At 60.4% G+C, this 16,837-nt stretch overlaps 2 protein-coding genes across 7 annotated transcripts in view; both read right to left on the reverse strand.

Moving 5' to 3' along the window:
* Positions 1 to 4,205, reverse strand: part of SNED1 (sushi, nidogen and EGF like domains 1) — an 89,215-nt gene extending 85,010 nt beyond the window's left edge. For 5 of the 6 annotated variants that reach the window (XR_004441477.1, XR_004441475.1, XR_004441476.1 and 2 more), the window contains exon 1: positions 3,769 to 4,205. Coding sequence is in view for 2 of the 6 variants with exons in the window: in XM_033229519.1 (XP_033085410.1) it covers positions 3,769 to 3,981 (213 nt within the window). In the remaining 4 variants the exon portion in view is untranslated. The remainder of the gene's footprint in view (positions 1 to 3,768) is intronic. The other variant, XM_033229520.1, reaches the window with a different exon arrangement.
* A 5,853-nt stretch (positions 4,206 to 10,058) lies between these two features.
* The window catches only part of CROCC2 (ciliary rootlet coiled-coil, rootletin family member 2), a 79,258-nt gene continuing 72,479 nt past the window's right edge, over positions 10,059 to 16,837 (reverse strand). Inside the window, exons 29-31 of the mRNA XM_033229530.1 lie at positions 13,675 to 13,806; positions 12,716 to 12,895; positions 10,059 to 11,353 (exon numbers count right to left, since the gene is read on the reverse strand). Coding sequence (XP_033085421.1) covers positions 11,267 to 11,353; positions 12,716 to 12,895; positions 13,675 to 13,806 — 399 coding nt within the window. The 3' untranslated portion in view covers positions 10,059 to 11,266. The remainder of the gene's footprint in view (positions 11,354 to 12,715; positions 12,896 to 13,674; positions 13,807 to 16,837) is intronic.

The raw sequence follows: 16,837 nt of genomic DNA on the forward strand, positions 1-16,837 counted from the left end.
ATTGAGTTTGGGGTGGCACAGTAAGGAGGCAGCTGGACCTAGCAGACTGAAGACCCCTGAATCTGCATTCTGAGCCTCAGTTTCCTCATCTGCACTGGGCATGACTGTCCTGCTCCATCCTCTCAGGGGTTGCCTGTGAGGTCCAGGCAGATCACAGCTGTCCTGGGCTCATGGCCTTGACTTGGAGTCATCAGGCTCTCTCACTCCAGCATCCTCCTTGACTACAGCCCTATTCCTCTTCCCCAGGATCCCCTTCCATCTGCTTCCGCCATACCCAGGCATCATCAAGAAGGGGGTGCTGATGAGGGGCAGGACTACCTTGGCCAAGCCCACAGCAGGGGGTGGGCCAGCCCTGGAACCTCAGTGACTAGGGTGGCCAAGGGGGCAGCCCAGGACCCTCCTCCCAGCCAAGGAGCTCCTGCATTTGCTGGGGTGTTTCATGAGCTCAGAAAAGAGCAGAGAGGGCAGTGACTTCTCCCCACGTCTTCTCCCAGATGCGCTCATGCGCAGGCCTCGGTCCCGCTGAGACAGTCCCTGTGGGTCAGGGTGGATTTTCCTGATGCCTTGGAGCTGGTGACCACACAACCGTGACAGTGATGGAGTGTGTCACAGGTACGATCTGACGGGGGAGCTTCACCACACAGATGGGGAGACAGAGGCTCAGGGAGGAAATGACCAGGCAAAGGTCACAGGCTGCATGCGAGCTCCCACACCAGAGCAGCTGCCCTGGGCTCTGCGTTCTGGGAGGGGTAGGGCCAGGATTGTGCCCGGCTGGGAATGTCATGCAGAGCCAGAGCGAGCAGACTTGGGGTATGGCACCAAGCCTCAGGACGCAGAGTAGGGGTTTGGCCAGCACCAGCCAGGATCAGGCTGACTGTCTGCATTCCTCCTCCTTGCCTGCGGGCTCTGCAGGGCACCACCCACTCTCGACCCTCAAATCCTCCCTGCCTCTGCTCAGGGCTCTGTCAGGGGTCCTGATACCAAAGAAACCGAGATCTTCCCATGTTCTAAAGACCATGCCGTGGGAGGGGGCAGTGGTTGGAGCCAAGGGCTTCAGTGTAGGGGGCACCAGGAAGATTTCCTCTCTCATTACCTGCACCTGCCCCTAGGAAACCACTAGACCCCACGGACCACGGCAAGCTCCGTCTTCATGCAGACACTGGCAGTTCCTGCATGGCAGGGTAGCAGTAGCGCACCACACTCCTCGGCATGCCACACTCCTTGGCACACCACACTCCTCGGTGTGCCACACTCCTCAACATGCCACACTCCTTGGCTGCATTATCTTTGTTTGTGTGTAGAACCTCAGCAATAAAATGCACTTTCAACACTTTTCAGAGCCTTACGACTTACCACACACATACAGCTACTATGACATGAGACAGAAGCAAAACCATGGGTCCCTTCGGGAAAGGGGCCGCTCCACGTGCGGCAGAGCTGTCTTGCTAGGGCCATAATCCATGTGCTATTTCTGATGAAGACTGAAGAAGCACCCATCTCATGCAAGAGCACTTCTAATTTCTACCTGTGACTTGCGGGCAGTGTCAGAGGGAGGCACGTTCATTCATTCAGACAACAAGCCTACTCTAGGTCAAGCCACAGGCTGGGGGCAGAGGAGCACAGAGGTCACTGCAGTGGGATGGAGGCTGGAAGGTCCTGGCTGGGCCTGACATGGGGGTCTGAGTCCAGGGCCAGCAGACACCATGCCCTACTGACTGGAGCTGGACAAGGGCCAGAGCCAGGGGCCTCAGAAGAGGGTCTGCTCGGCCTGGGTGGGCGTGGGAGGCCCCAGTCAGGTCCACTTCCTTCAGAACAAATGCCTCCCTTCTTTCCACCTGGCTTCAGCCCTAACCTGCTGCCAAGCACCCCTTCCTCTCTCCCTCCTTGACCACAGAGCCCTCACAGTTACTTCAGGCAAAGTGTCCTGGGCAACGCACCCTCAAGAATCCCATTTTCCTTCCTGCTAAGCAAACAGAAAGGTGAAGTGCACTGCAGGCACTGCGTCCACATCAGCAAATGTTTTTCAAATAATATCTTTGTTTCAGGAAAAAGCTCTGATGGAGATAAATGTTTTGTTAGCAGCCAGAAGGTTCATTTCTGACGAAACCCTTGTTTTCCTAGCAGATCTTCCCACGTTAGAGCTGTTTCCCCTAGTTGTTCTGGCAAGAGTAGATGTTTTTGGTGAGGCTGTTAAGTGGGTTAACCATTTTAATAATATTTTTCACCTGTGACTTTGGGCGGGAACGCGGAGCCTGGCCCAAATGCTTAAGGAGCCTTTTGAGTTCCGTTCGGATGGTGCCAATGTGAGTGTCCCATACCTAAAGTGGACAGGCCTCCTCCAGCTTGGGTCAACCCTGAGTGCCGTTCTGCCCTATCCACTTCGTACTTCCAGCAGTCAGTCCTGCTCCTCTGTCCAAGTCCTGGTCCAGAGGGACTTTCAGGGGGTAGCATCGACAGCATGGCTGCTCCCCCACCACGGTCAGGTCACCCAGTGCTGCCACCGAGGCGGGGAGGCCTTCCTGAGCAGGTGGCGGAAACACAGTGGGCACTGTGGATGGTGTTGGGAGTTGTGGGGTGGGAGGTGCCCTGGAGGGCATGTGGTGGAGGAGGCCCTGTGGATGGAGGCGGCGACAGATGATGATAGCCATGCAGAGGATGTGGATGGTGACGACGGGAAGCTGGGGACCATGGGGGTGGTGGTGGTGGAGGGAGTGCTGCTGCTGGTGGGGATGAAGGAGGTGGTGCTGATGGTGGAGTTGGCAGTACAGGTGGTGTTACTCTGGGCAGCACAGATGGCAGAGGCGATGTGGCTGGCAGTGGTTTGAGACTGGAGGTGGGTGAAAGTGTGGGAGGGCTGATGGTGGAGGTGGCAGTGGTGATGGAGCCTCTACTAGAGGCTGGCCCAGCAGTTTTCTAGATATGATCTGGGATGTTTCAGGAAACCACCAAGTTCCAGTGCACGGTGGCCTACTCAGGGCAAGTGCTCCATGCAGTTACCAGGTGCATTTCATTCCCTGGGCGGCCATAAGGGCTTGGCTTAGGGTCACACTCTGGGAGCCATGGAGACAGAACTGGCACTCGGGCCTGTTCCTTCAGCTGAGCTGAGCCTGCTGTCATGAGTCCCTGGCCCCAGGAGTCCCACTGGGAGTCCTGTTTGGAGGGTCTGAGCCTGAGCGGCCAGACCTCAGACTGCGGAGAGGAGGGGAGAGAGGGGCAAGTCTGTTGCTAGCCCGCTTAGGAGGGAGTGCGGAGAAGCAGGCCCTGCCCTAAGCGCCTGGGCAAGGGGTCCAGTCTCCTGGCCTTGGGCCGCACTGGCGTCCACGGGGGGCGGGGCTGAAATGGCCCAAGGAGGGGCTGCAACCTTCGCAGGCCAGGAGCCCCACTTGGGAAACTGAGGCCCGGGAAGCCCGTGCCCACGGCCACATGGCCAAGTGTGAAAACCAGGGCAGTACCAGGGCCCCCTGCTCTCCCCTGGGGATCAGGCGCCGGGGAGACGCGCTCGGCAGGTCTGGCAGGGGCTGGGGCGCCGCGCTCCACTCCCCCCGCCTCGGTGCCCGGCGGCTGCCGCCCTCGCCCCGCCCGCGCGCCTCTCCTGCGGGCCGCTGTCCGGCCTTGGCCGCCGAGGGAGGAAGCGCTGTCCTCATTCCACCTCGGGCCGCCCCGGTGCCAAATGGCTGGCGGCGGCGGCGGGAGTCCGGGCCCGGCGGGCAGGGGCCGGGGCGCAGCGCCCTCCCCTCCCGGGCGCCCCGCGAGCCCGGGGTTACTCACGTAGAGTCCGGAGTGCTCGGCGCCGAAGAACGGAAAGGGCACCGAGAGCGGCCGCAGCCCCGAGCCGCCGTCGTCCTGCTTGGGGGTGACGGCGTCGCCGCGCTCGGCGCCGAACGGGTAGAAGTCGGCAAGAGCCACCGCGCCGCGCACCCCGCGCGCCCCGAGCCCCAGGGCCGCGGCCACCAGCAGCGGCCAGGCGACGCCGAGCTGCATCGCGGGGGTGTGCGGGCGGGACGGGGCGCGGGCGGAGCAGGGCGCTGGGGGACGAGGCTGCGCGCGGGGGTGGCCGGCAGGGCCAGGCGGGGTGCGGGGAGCGCTGGCGCGCCCACTGGCCGCACCGTCGGGGGCTCCGCGTCCCGCGCCCGTTCAGCCGGGCCGCGCTCTCTCCGCAGCTCCGCGGAGGAAAGCGCCGGGCGGGACCGCGTTCGGGGCCAGCCCCGCCCCTGGGGCCACGATTTAAATATCCAGCCCGGCGGTCACTCGGGGGCGGGGCCATGCAAATCGGGCGTCTCTTAAAGCGCCAGGCCCCGTGGGAGGGCGCGGGCGCGCGGGGAGCTCAGTCCCCTGGCCCGGGCAACAGGCAAGTCGAGGGCCCTGCGGGCGCGCGCCCCGTGGTGGGGCCATGCTCCGTCCCGGGTCCCTACCCTGGTGGAGGCGCCCGGACCCTCAGAGCCGTCCTGGGGCAGACCTGTGTCCCTAAGGCCTGAGACCCTGGGCCCGTCCTGAAGGCGTGTCATCATGCGGGGGCGGGAGGGGCACCTTGGCCGGGCAGTGCCTGGATGAACCTTTCTTAGAGTGGCCAGAGGTCCGTTCCATGCTGCCCCCTTCCCAGCCCTGAGCCTGGGGACGCCAGGCTTCCAGCCACAGGGGCAGGCTACCCGCGGAGCCCACTCCCTGCCTGGGTTTGTGTGAGGAAGAGCCCGGACAGGAGACTTGGAGGCACGGAACAAAGTGTTTGCATCTGCGCGGCCACATCAGGAGAAATTCCTGGGAGGTTCAGGACCTCGGGGGCGACCCCTGGGTAAAGCAAACCCTCCGTGGGGAAGACTGACCCACTCAGGCCCTGGGGGCAAGCGGGCCCATGACGCTGGCCTTGGCAGGCTGGGGCAGGACCCTGAGTCCCAGTATTTGAATTCAGGGTCCACACCCTGTGGCCTGCCAGCCCTCCCCCCTGCCTCTGGGGCTGCTGGCCTGGGCATTGCTCTGTGCCTGTCTGTCCTTCCTCAGGGGCCCAGCCGGGACCACCTCTGTGTCCCTAGGCTCATGGCAGGGTCTGATCCTGGAACCCACCCGGCCCACCCTCGTCTCGTCTCAGTGTTGGGTGATGTTGGCTGCGTGCCAGACTGGGGCCCCCAAAGATAAGGGTTCACCCCTCAAACACAAGCAGAAAAGGCCGGGCTGATGGTAGCTGCATCCACCACTGAGGTGCTGGGTGTTTTGTCTTCGTGTTTGTGTCTTCTGAAATGTCTCAGGTGGGCATGTGTTGTTTTTCAGCGAGAGCCGGCACAGTCAATGTTATTTTTAAGAAGCAGCGGCGGATTCTCTGGGTGTGACTGGGTGTTGCCGGTTCTCACAGATCCTGTACTTGGTGTTTTCACGTAAAGGTTCACGACCCTTTAGATCTGGTGTCAGGGCCAGGTGCAGAATGTTTAAGGAGGGGCTGACCCTGCGCTGGCACGCCCCTGAGAGTGAGCGCCTCCCGAAAGCTTGCCCCTGGCACCTTTCCCAGCCTGCATGGGGTGGCGATTCTGTTTGCAGAGAGGTAAACTGAGCCTGGGAGAGGACGGGCGCTGTCCCACAGTTAGCCCTTAGGTCACGGTCCCAGCTTTCAGAGCTCCAGGACAGCAGCACAGCCATGGTTCCAGGGCCAGGAAGGTCAAGGCCTCCTGTCTTGGGAGGAAGGAATCAGAGAGGGACTTGTAGAATCCCTACTAGAGGCCGGCTCTTGGTGAGAACCTGGTGAGGAGAGACACGTCTCCACACACGGACACACGTCTACGCACACATGCATACTTATTCGCATGCACGGAGGCGGCATACGCGCACACGGGCCCTCAGGAACATGCTTTAACCCCTTCCTCAGCCCAGCCCTGGCCTCCCTGGGCAGGGAGGGCTGCTCCCACCTCTCGCTGGCACAGGCTGTGGGGTCAGGACAAGGCCCCACGTAGCAGCCTCGGGAACAGAGCTGCCAGGCGTCACCGTGGCGGGAATCAGGGAGAACGCTTTTCTATTTGTCTTTTTTCTAGAAAAACCTGGCAGCCCTCTATCCTCTTTTCAGTGCATTTGGGGCCCGGCTGGAAGGCCCTTCCCATGAGTTTGCGAAGGTGTGGGGCGGCAGTGCCAACCCCAGGGCAGGATTTCTCCCCTGAAGAAGCGTCATCGTGAGGGCTTGAGGCTTTGACCCCCCCCAGGGCTAGCCCACCTCCTGCCCTGTCCCCACTACCCATCCACTTCCCACCACATGCTCCTGCTCTGCTCTCAGAGCCCAGCCAGGGTGCTGCCTCCAAGCTGGCTGCTCAGGCCACAGGCGCCCTTCTCGCCACTGCTGACCTTCTCTTGAGCACATAAGGCAGGGGCCTGGGTAATGACCCATTTCTGGGCTGGCTTTGGGTCAACTTGGGGGCAGGGCTGCCCAGGGCCCAGGGCATCTTGGGGCACACAGTGGCACTCAGTGGCTGCACCAAGTGGAGGCCTGTTTCTCCAGGCGGGTGGGCTGGTGGGCCTCGCAGGGGTCCGCAGAGCAGCGTTTGGAAACGCTTAGGCTCGTCCTTGTCCCAGAAAGTCAGAGCTCGTGGGCCTGGGGAGCAGCTGGCCGTGGGCCAGACCCTGGTCATGGCCCAGAGAGGCCACTCTTCCTTGGGCCCGTACCCTGCTGACCAGCCTTGGCCTGCACCCTGTGCAGATTTCCAGCCGGGCCCGGGGATCTGGGGGTTAACACAAGGCCCCATTGCTGCTGGGCATTACATTTCATTAAACACACACACACACACACACACATGCACACAACTCTGCAGGCAAAAAAGAGAAAAAAATGTTTTTTTCAGGTGCTAAAAATATTATCAGGAAATACTTTTCAGCAATGTGCTGTTTTAGGCTCCCCTCTGGACTCAAGGGCGCCTTTGTCTCTGCCACAGAAAATCCACATTTATCAAAACCAAAATTGTTTTATCAAGCAGGCTCATGTTCCGTGGCCAGGAAACCCGAGCCTCCCCAACCGGCCTGTGACATTTTAATTTAGGGCCTGAGTGTGTGTGCAATTTAGATGGGGTGCCCCGGGAGCTGCCCTCAGGATGCCCCAAGGCTCGGGGCTCCACGCAGGCGAAGGTGGGGGGTGCCCTCCCCAACCTGCACCTGGTCGGCTGGGCCTGTTTGTCTGGTCCTCACAGGGTAGGGGTGGGAGATCCCAGGGGGCTCAGGCCTGGGCTGCCAGGGGCAGGAGCTGGCTGGCTGTAGCCCACCCTAACTTTTTCTCCTTCTCTCCCAGAAGTGGCAGGTGGAGTGCAGGTCCCCTGCCCCAGAAGTCCCGATCCCAAGTAAACCTCCACATGCTCTGGAATGAGGCCAGGAGGTCACAGAGGCCAAGGGCCGCTCCACCTGCTCACCTGGTCACTGTCCGGGTTGGGGTCCTGGTGCAGTTGGTCCCCTGAGGGAGTGTGGGGGCCACGCAGCCTGCCCTGCACCTCCTCTTCTCATGCACACGGAGCCGTGCACACGTTGACTCCCATGACGGGACTTCTATGGTTGATCTTAGGGAAACGACGGGACTGGGGCTCAACACTTCCTTCCCAGGATGTTCACTGCTGCGTGGGCTCAGGCATCGGCTCTCCTTGTCCTGGAGGTGATGAGACCCTGCCTCCCAATGGGAGCCTCGTCCATCTCCCAAGTGCCCAAGACAGGACAGAGCCCTGTGGGCTCCAGGACGGCGGGGACAGCCAGCAGTGGAGGGGCACTCAGGCCCGGGGTCCTCCGATGCCCCAGAGTTTCTGCAGCAACAAAATCATGCTCTGAGGTGTTTTTAGTGATTCTGGAAAACTCTAATGGTATCGTGTCAAGCAAAAGTTTTACAAAATAGTACTCTGAGTAGCATCCATGCTATAGCCTCAACCGTCCTAAGCACACGTGTGCTAGCAAAAGGGAGAGCTGGGTGTCACCTCAGGGGCTCTGCAGGTCACAAATCATGGTGGTGGTGACATTCTTCTTTCTATGTTTCCCTGCTAACATTTTTTTGCAATTAATTTGAAAAGTATGAATGTTTTGGAAGCCCAGATAAACAGTGCTCTCGGTTCCAGCTGGCCCACTTCCTGCCCCGGCTTCAGCCAACCAAAGCTGTGCTTCCCTCCACCTGGGGTGCTTCAGAGGGCTGCTCTGCCATTGGGTGCTGCCGTCTGTGTTCAGCGTGGCCCCTCCTCCAGTGCCCCCTCCCCAGGGGGCCTTCCTCTCCCATTTGTCCCCTCCGTGTATTGGTCTGCATCCCCACCCTTGGATGCTGCGAAGAGTGCTGCCCCCGACCCAGGCACCTGAGGTCCTGTCAGAGCGTCAGTGCTTCCTGGCCAGAGGCCGGATAGGACCCACCAACACCCCCTGCATGCCCCACATTCCTCAGCAAGCCTCAAGGGTGGCAGGAATCCGAAGGGATTTTGTGTTCTGTCTCAGACAGAAGCTGGGCCCCTGCCTGCATCCCTGCCTTGTGTGGGGGAGGGTCTCCTGGCTTTCAGAAACCCTGGGCACATTTATCCCCTCTGCCCACCGGAGAGGGCAGGCAGAGGAAGAGCCAGACTGTGGAGGCCTCCGAGGCCACAAGTGTTATGTGTGGTTCCAGCTCCATGAGGTGGTTCTGGGGGTCCATCTCCTGCAGGGACAGGCCTGAGGGCCACCTCTGAGTTTCCACCGACACCCAGACTTACTGTGGGTTCTAGAGGCAGACCCTGAGAGTTGCCCTCCCCTTGGGAGCACCACGGATCTTCGCCGCCTCCACCAGGCTGGCCTCAGGGGCTGCTCCCTCCAACACCCTGGCCCTGCTGGACCATGGCCGAAGCTGCTCTACAGGCTGGGGATGGCAGCAGGGAGATGGACATGGCACTCGCAGAGCCGTGGCTGCTGCAGGTGATAGTCCCTCCACCGTTAGCTGAGTCCTTCTGGCCTCAGCTTGGGTGATCCTTCACGGAGGACACACCATGGCCCTCTGGGGCTGGGATCACCCCACTTTATAGACGGGGAAACCAAAACCTAAAGAATCTGTCCAGGGCTGCACAGCTGGTGGAGGCACAGCTGGGACCCTGTCCAGGCAGGCCTGGGCTGGAGGTTGGCTGCAGGCCACGCATGGTGTTTTCCCTTCGACTCTGCAGAGGGCATGGGAAGGGGTCCAGCCCCCTCTTCCCTTGGCCTTGCCTTCACGAAGGGGCAGGGAGACCCCAGCCTCTGGGCATGTCCTGTGGTTAACGTGGGTTCTGCCTGCCCCTCACTGGGCAGATGGGCCTGGGGTGAGGCCAGTGGAGAGAGAGCCTTGACCTGGGCTGTCAGGTCCCTGGGCCTGACCCCCTTCTGTCGACCTGGTGCAGACTTGTCCCAAAGCAAGGCTTCCTCCTTATCTGCAAACCAGGTGCTCGAAGGGCTGCTGTGAGAACAGAGGGAGAGCTCTCCAAACCCCAGCACGGTTCTCAGTCATCATGAGACCCAAACACAGAGGCCCATGCACAACCGCTGGACATGTTTAAAAACATGCCAATGTATTTCCACTAGAAAAATCCTCTTTTCCTAAATACATGCCTTTAGGTTGAACAAGTTAAAATAGCATCTCCTATGCTGATTTAACTATTTGTTAAAATCCAAAATTCTGAGGCCCCCAAGTGCATTTCAAATGTTCACCATGAGCAGCCAGGGCAGGGAGGGTCCTGAAACTGCCGGAGAGCGAGCTGTCTAAATAGGGCTGCGGAGTGGGAGTCCCCCTCTATGAGGAGACTGCGGATGGGGAGGGAAGGCAGGGAAGGGACATACCTACTAAGTGCCAGGCCCTAGCACCACACGCTGCCTCTCAGTGACCCTCTCCACCTGCCATCTGGCAGAGCGCCCTTCAGCAGTGGGGCAGGCCTGCCTGCTGTCCTCCGCCCTTGACTGGCCACGGCAGGGAGTGCCTATTAGGGCACCTGTGCCACCACTGACTCCTCCTTTGCCCAAAGTAACCTCTGCTCATGGGTCACCAAGCTCTTCCCCTCAGAGGCCAGGCTGAACCTCAGAATCCTTCTCAACACAGCCCCCAACAATTAGGCAGAGGTGACAGGAAGCAGCCTATTTGACCACCTCTCTTTAGCTATTGATTTTGCACAATTTACAGCATATGGTAACTCCATTACTAAGTCCACCAGAAAACCAGGTGTGCCAGGACAGACTATTTTAAGTCCCAGAGTGATCTTGAAATAGACACTGTTGCACATTGAGCTGCGGCTCACAGTCACTATGACAGGGTGGGGGCCGGGAGCCTCTGGCCAGAGTCCTTGCGGCCGGGGCGGGAGGCCTCTGTGGTACATACAGGGATTCACTGGGCTGGCTGGTGCCCCACAGATATCACAAATGACCACCTATAAAGCATGCGGCCCTTTGGAGAGGAGGACAAGTCACTCTGAGCAATGGTGATGGAGACGAGGAGCGCAGATGGACACAGGTGGCCCATGCCACAGGCCCAAGATGGCCGCCTGGGTCTCCATAGCAACCCGGCCAGAGTCCCGCAGGACCGTTCCCAGCGTTTCCAGGCCGGGAACATGGGAGGCTCTGTAACAGCTTTACGTGTTACACTCCCCTGCTTCTGGCGGCCAGTGAGTCACGGGGACTTGAATCTGAGTCACTTCCAGCCACCTGCCACCGTGACGGCCGCAGTTCCTGGATGCGGAGGCTCGCAGCCGCTGGGCGTGGGGATGTGGTGGCTGGCCTTACAGGACATTATGTTTTTGGCTCCACTTGGTGGAAATGTTTTCCACGTGTTTTCCCGTGTTTACAGAGCTGAGGGCACGGAATGAAGCCGGGGAAGCCAGCCTGACAGGGCCTGGCCCCGGGGGTCTAGCCAGACCAGCTCCTCCAAAGTGGAAATGGAATGCCAGGCGGGGGCAGGCTGTGAGGATGCCCAGGCCCCTGCTCTCTGCCGGAGGGGAAGGGGCTGTCAGAGATGAACCACCCGCAGTGTGGTCCAGCACCAGCTGCAGGCCAAGTCCCCAGGGGCCGGAGGAGCTCTGTGGTCAGTGGGCTCGGAGTGTGCCGCTGCCTGGGGACCCTGAGGAGTGAGTGGTGGCTACCTGCACCCTGTGCTTTCTGCTGGCATCGTGCCCACCCCATTTGAGCTTTGTCTTTCTTGTGCAGAGCACACGGCATTGGTTTTCCCAACAGTGGTTCCCCCAGCAGCCCAGGGCCTCCAGCACATTCCCCAGGGCCCCCAGCACCTTCCCCAGGGCCCCCTGCAGGCCAGTCAGGGCTGAAGGTGGCTAGGCTGCTGGGTGGTGTGCAGCAGGCCTCACTGTCCTGTCTGGAAGGCCTGGTCGAGGTGGGCCTGTTGCCGCCGCTGCACTTCCTGGTCCAATTGCTCCTTCAGGCCGGCCACCTGGGGACAGAACGGTGGCTTAGGTCAGGTGGGCAGGCTGCATGGCCAGGGCCCCAGGGCACAGAGGCATGGAGGGCTCTGTGACAGGAAGGGCTGGAGGCCACAGTCCACAGCTCCCGAGGAGAGGTGGCATGCATGAGACAGAAACATCAAGCAGACGTCAGACCGACTCTCTTGCTGCCAGAGGGATGCGCAGTTCTGCCTCTCACCACGGATGCCCACTCTGCCCACCTGTGGGGGCCTCAGGATTATGGCCACTGCACACCCTGGGTGGATGGGCCTGCTTCTATTCAGGCCATGAAAGCGCTGAGAATAAGGCCAGGTGCAGTGGCTCACGCCTGTAATCCCAGCACTCTGGGTGGCCGAGGCGGGCCTTGGGCCTCAGGATCACCTGAGGTCAGGAGTTCAGGACCAGCCTGGCCAACATGGTGAAACCCCGTCTCTACTAAAAATACAAAAAATTAGCCAGGCATGGTGGTAGGCGCTTGCAATCCCAGCTACTCTGGAGGCTGAGGCAGGAGAATCGCTTGAACCTAGCAGGTGGAGGTTGCAGTGAGCCGAGATCGTGCCACTGCACACCAGCCCAGGCAACAGAGTGAGACTCCATCTCAAAAAAAAAAAAAAAAAAAAAAAAAGGCACTCAGAATGATAAGGAAATAAATAAATGTCCTTTTGCTAATAAATTTAACAAAAGTGCCTTGGTGGTCGGGAGCCCTAACTTGGGGATGACACTGGGCAGTCAGGTCACCTCCTGGGCCTCAGTTTCCTCATCTGTAAAATGAATAGACACCTCGAAGGTCCTGACAGCTCTGAGCTCCAAGGCTCCGTGGTTCACCCCAGCAGGTCTGTCACGTGCACCTGTGCCTGTGTGGGTGTGCTGTGCACAACGCCTCACTGTGCCCACCTCATTCCCACATGTGCCACGCGTACCATTGTTTTCCCTTTGTGACTCTGAAGGACAGGTGCAGGGGCTGCCTCTGCTACAACCGTGTGTGCCGGGTGCTGTCTAAGCGCCTCACACATAGCGACAGTTCAGTCTCCCAGTGACTCTTCACAGGAGCTGTCCTCCCTACCCCACTTTAGAGACAGGGCAATGGAGGCTCAGAGAGGGTGGTGACCTGCCCCAGAATCCACGCTCCACCTCCCAGTGACCTCACTGGGATATGAGATAAACCTCGTGCCCTCAAGAGCAAAGAAGTGCAGGCAGTGCCCAGAGCGGGTCTGGAGCCCACTGGGTGGCAGTGGAGAGCCCCTGTTGCTAGAAGACTTCAAGAAGTCACCCCTACTGGGTGCTGCTGCGGGGATGCCAGTCCTCCCTCCCTCCCTCTGCCCTCACCCAGAGGGTTGGGGTCCCGACCTTACCTGCTCTTCCAGCATCTTCACCCGCTGTTGGTGGGTCCATTCTTGGGACTTCAGGGCCTGCGTGGCCTGTGACTGGGCCCTGTGCAGACGCTCTGCCTCTGTGGCCAGGTCCCGCTGGTGCTGGGCCGCCAGGTCCCGGAGCTGCTGGGTGTGGGCCTGCTCCATCTCCGCCATCTGGGCCTGGAGTGAGAACTTGGGCGTCTCACTGCTGTCTCACCGAGGGCCACACAGAATCCCAGGGCAGGAGTGCCACAGGGTGTTCCACCTGCCCTTGTGGGCCCCACTGTCCTCTTGGTATTGACCCTGGCTAGGACTGCGCAGCAGACCTGGAGTTGGGTGCACATGTTCAGCCCACAGCCCTTGGTTTGGCTTTGGCTGGGCTGGAGACTAAGCCACAGCCTCCAGGGTGGGCCTCTAATCTGTTTTAATGGCATCCCAGGTTCGCTTTGTCTGGGCTGGGTGTCTGGAGGGCATCGAAGTTTGATTCTTGCCCATCCTGCCCCCACCCCCTGCTGGTCTCTGAGGATGGGGGTGTGTCCAGTGTGGACAGGGAGAATGAAGCCTCTGAGGCCCCTTCTGTGGGTGTCAGGCCTCTAGGCCTCAGGGGATTCCCCTGCCCCAACACAAGCAGGCAGCAGCCTCTGGCCCTGTCCCGCAGGTCTCTCTGACCTCCCTCGTCTGACCCTTGTGCTGCTTTATAGAGCCCGGGCCTGGATCCCACGGGGACTTCAATGTCTCAAGAAGGGCAGGAGCCTTGGGTCCTGGTTCCAGCTCTGCCTGGGGCCTTAGTCTGAGTCTGTATCCATCACAGTCACAAGCTGGTCCAGCCACCCTCCCCATGTGTGCACATGTGAGATGGAGTTACACCAGCCACCCCTCTGGAACTGACACCCTCCTGGATCCCACCCCAGGTCTGTTCCCAAGTCTGGGGTACGCAGAGCTCTGCTGGCCCAGTTGACCTGCAGCTGCTGCTTTTGCCTCAGGACTCCGTCCACCTCCTTGTGCAGGCTGTTCAGAGACTGGTCCAGCTGCTCCTTCTCAACCTCCAGCCTCACCACATCCTCCTCCCTCTTCAGTGTCTCTTGCTCCGTCTGCAGAGAGCCCAGGAGGCAGAACCTGTGGCCTCGTGGCAGGAAGTGAGGTCAGGTCAGCCCTCCTCTGGGAGCACAGGGATGCCTCTGGGAAGGACTCTGAATTCCCCTAAGAGCTGGCAGGGTCAGGAAGGGCACTGCCCTGGGCCAGGAACCCCGGCCTCACCCAGGTCTATCTGACATCTGCAGCCAGAGTGACAGCTTAAGGAGGAGCACGGGGCCAAGCCCCCATCCAGCTACAGAGCAGCAGATGTCCCCATCAACATCCTCAATGGGGGACTCTCTACATCTCTTAAGGTGACATCCCAGGAGCTACCCCGCAAACGTCTTCTCAGTGTTCCTCCAAGCCTCATGAGCCATGATCCCTGCACTCTCTGGCATTTGCCTTCTGCTGCTGGCACTCAGGATCTGCTGAGCTCGTACAGGCACAGGCCTGAGAGCCAGGCATACTTGCTGTCTCAGTCCCAACAAGCCTGTGGCATTGGCATCACCATCCCCACCGTCCGTCCTCCTTATAGGCTGCAGGCTGCCCCAGTGAGCCCCCTCCTTAGTCACCCACTCCCCACCCCATCGGTACAGGTCAGGAGGGATAAGCTGCAGATTAAATATCAGGGAAGGCTACCCAGGAAACGGACATTTTCTGTGGGAAAGTTGGTAGGGACCTTTTGTTCCCTTGCGAACGGGCCCTCTGGAGGAAAGGATTGAATCTAAGAGTTCTGTCTTACAGAGAGCAGCACCAGGCAAGGAACACCGTCCACCAGCCCCAGACAGCCTGCTTCCGGCGCCCCCAGATGGCCTGGGGCATGCCTCATGGGTGGTTGGTGTGGATGGGATCCCATGACGTCAGAGGCTTATTGGGCCAGGCAGGCGCTAAGGCAGGCTTGGAACCCATTGCCCTGCTCTCCAAACCAGGCTGCCTCTAGGCTCTGCTGTGCCCAGCCCCGAGTCCTGCCTGCTGGGGCTGTGTCCACAGGGGCGACAGTCTTGGGCTGGAATGCCAGGTCAGTCCTCTGTCAGCCCCACTGCCCTCTCTTGGGTGCTGGGCCTGGCCCAGGATTGGGCAGCAGACCTGGGGCTCGGTGCACATACTCGGCACACCACAGACCTGCCCTCTTGGCTTCAGGGCTGGAGCAGGCCTGGTTTCGGGCCCTGAGACAGAGGGGATAATTTGCGTGGGTAAAGTTAGTTACGGGGTCAGTGGTTGGAACTTTACAAAGAATAAGGGTTCCTTTCTTCTTCAGGACTGAGAAAAGCAGAGTCCTCCTGCACTGAAAAAGGAAGTCCTGTTTCTTTAAAAATCCAGTTACACTCCTGGAAGTGCATGTTATAAAGAGAAGAGAAAAGTGAAATCCAAAATAAATAAACGGCCACATCCGGGTTTCCCCTCCTGAGACACCAATAAAGCGTTTATGGGTTTGTGGGCCCCTCACAGCTGACCTCCTGGAACTCATTAGCTGTTCCTTCCCTCCCCCTCCTCGGGCTCCAGGGACTCACGGCGGGCACTGTGCCCGCAGCTGGCTCTGAGTCCCCGGGCAGTGCTGTCGCAACCAGGGCTGATGCAAGCCCCCTGCTCCCCCACCCCCAGCGGCGTCCACGGGAGGCCCCAACACCGTGGCTCCATGGCCCAGGGCTGGGCCCCCTTCAGGAACAGCAGCAGGGGCTGGTGACTGGACCCCACTGGCTGGCCCTACTCTGGAGGGCAGGTGGTCCTTTGTGGACAAGATGGCTGGTGGCTTTCGTGACTGCCCTCGCCTGCTGGCCCCTGTCCCCTGGGCAGGCTGGGCTGCAGGGCCTTGTGCAGGTGGCAGTGAGGTCTTGGGAAGTGCCACCCTGCTCTGGGGTTCACCCCTGAGGCCTCAGCACCTGCCTTCCCCACTTCATAGATGGGGGCACTGACCCTTCAGGGGCCAGCTCAGCAGATGCCGTCCTCCCCTCCCCCAGCCCGAGTGCCCATCTGCCTTCCGGCTGCCTCCTTTGGAGCCCCATCCCACTCTGGGGCCTCCTGCCTACTCCCAGAGGGGGGCTGTGAGGGCCTACAGCTGGTGCAGCCCGCTCTGCAGGGCCAGCCTGGGTGGCCATGTGGGCACCTTCCCTGTTCCCGCAGGGCCTCGGCAGCACCCAGCAGAGGGCCAAGGGGCTGTCCCCTAGGCTCCACGATGGAAGGCCAAAGACACCCGCCCTTCCCGCCCCTCCCCCTGTGCCATCTGGCCTGGGATGGCAAACAAACTTCTCAAGGAGAACAAGCTCAGCCCCTGGGCGCTGGAGGTGAGAGCTTGTGCATGGGTTGTGGTGCCACCAACACCGGCTTGACTTTCCAGGCCTGTCCCTCCAGCGGGGTGACCCACAGGTTCTCCCATGGCTCTCCCTGACCTCGGCGGCCACTCTGTGCTGTATGGGCAAGGGTGGCAGGAGAGTAGCTGGGAGGGGGTGGGTGTGGGGCTCTGGGGTCAAGGGGCCATGAGGAGACCTGGGTAGTGGGCAACAGGGTCCAGGGATGCCAAGCTGGAGGCAGCCCCTCCAAAACCGTCTGGTCCAGAGAGAGGTGGGCACAGCTTCTGCAGGGACTCTGGCCTCAGGCCACCAGCACTACCCTACCCTGCACCTTGGACCCACAGGGTGGGTGGGAGCTGTGCCCATGTGCCCATGTGATGCACCAGCCTCTCCAGTCAGCCCCGTTTGTGAGCCAAACAGTCCCTGTGCAGGACCCTGATGGTGCCCTGGAGTCATTTAAACAACCCATGCTGTAGAAAGGGCAGTGTCCAGCCCTGCAGCCCTGGACAGCCACCATATCCCCATCAGGGAAGAGCCCAACTGTGCAGACAGCTCGAGGGGCCGGTGTCAAGGAGAGGAGGATGAACAGAAAGAGGGATCGGTGTGAGGCCACCCTGTGGGCTGGGACCATGTGCCCACTCTGCCCTCACTTGCCAGGTGGGGGCCCCTGCATGCACCCAGCCCCTGCTGTTGGGGGCAGCGAGACTCCCAGGGTGCATGCCTGGGTGTGGGTGGAGTGCTCATAGAGGACAAGAGAGCC

Source organism: Trachypithecus francoisi, unplaced genomic scaffold (assembly GCF_009764315.1).
Source record: "Trachypithecus francoisi isolate TF-2019V2 unplaced genomic scaffold, Tfra_2.0 Lachesis_group13, whole genome shotgun sequence".
In the NCBI taxonomy this organism is placed as follows: Eukaryota; Metazoa; Chordata; class Mammalia; order Primates; family Cercopithecidae; genus Trachypithecus; species Trachypithecus francoisi.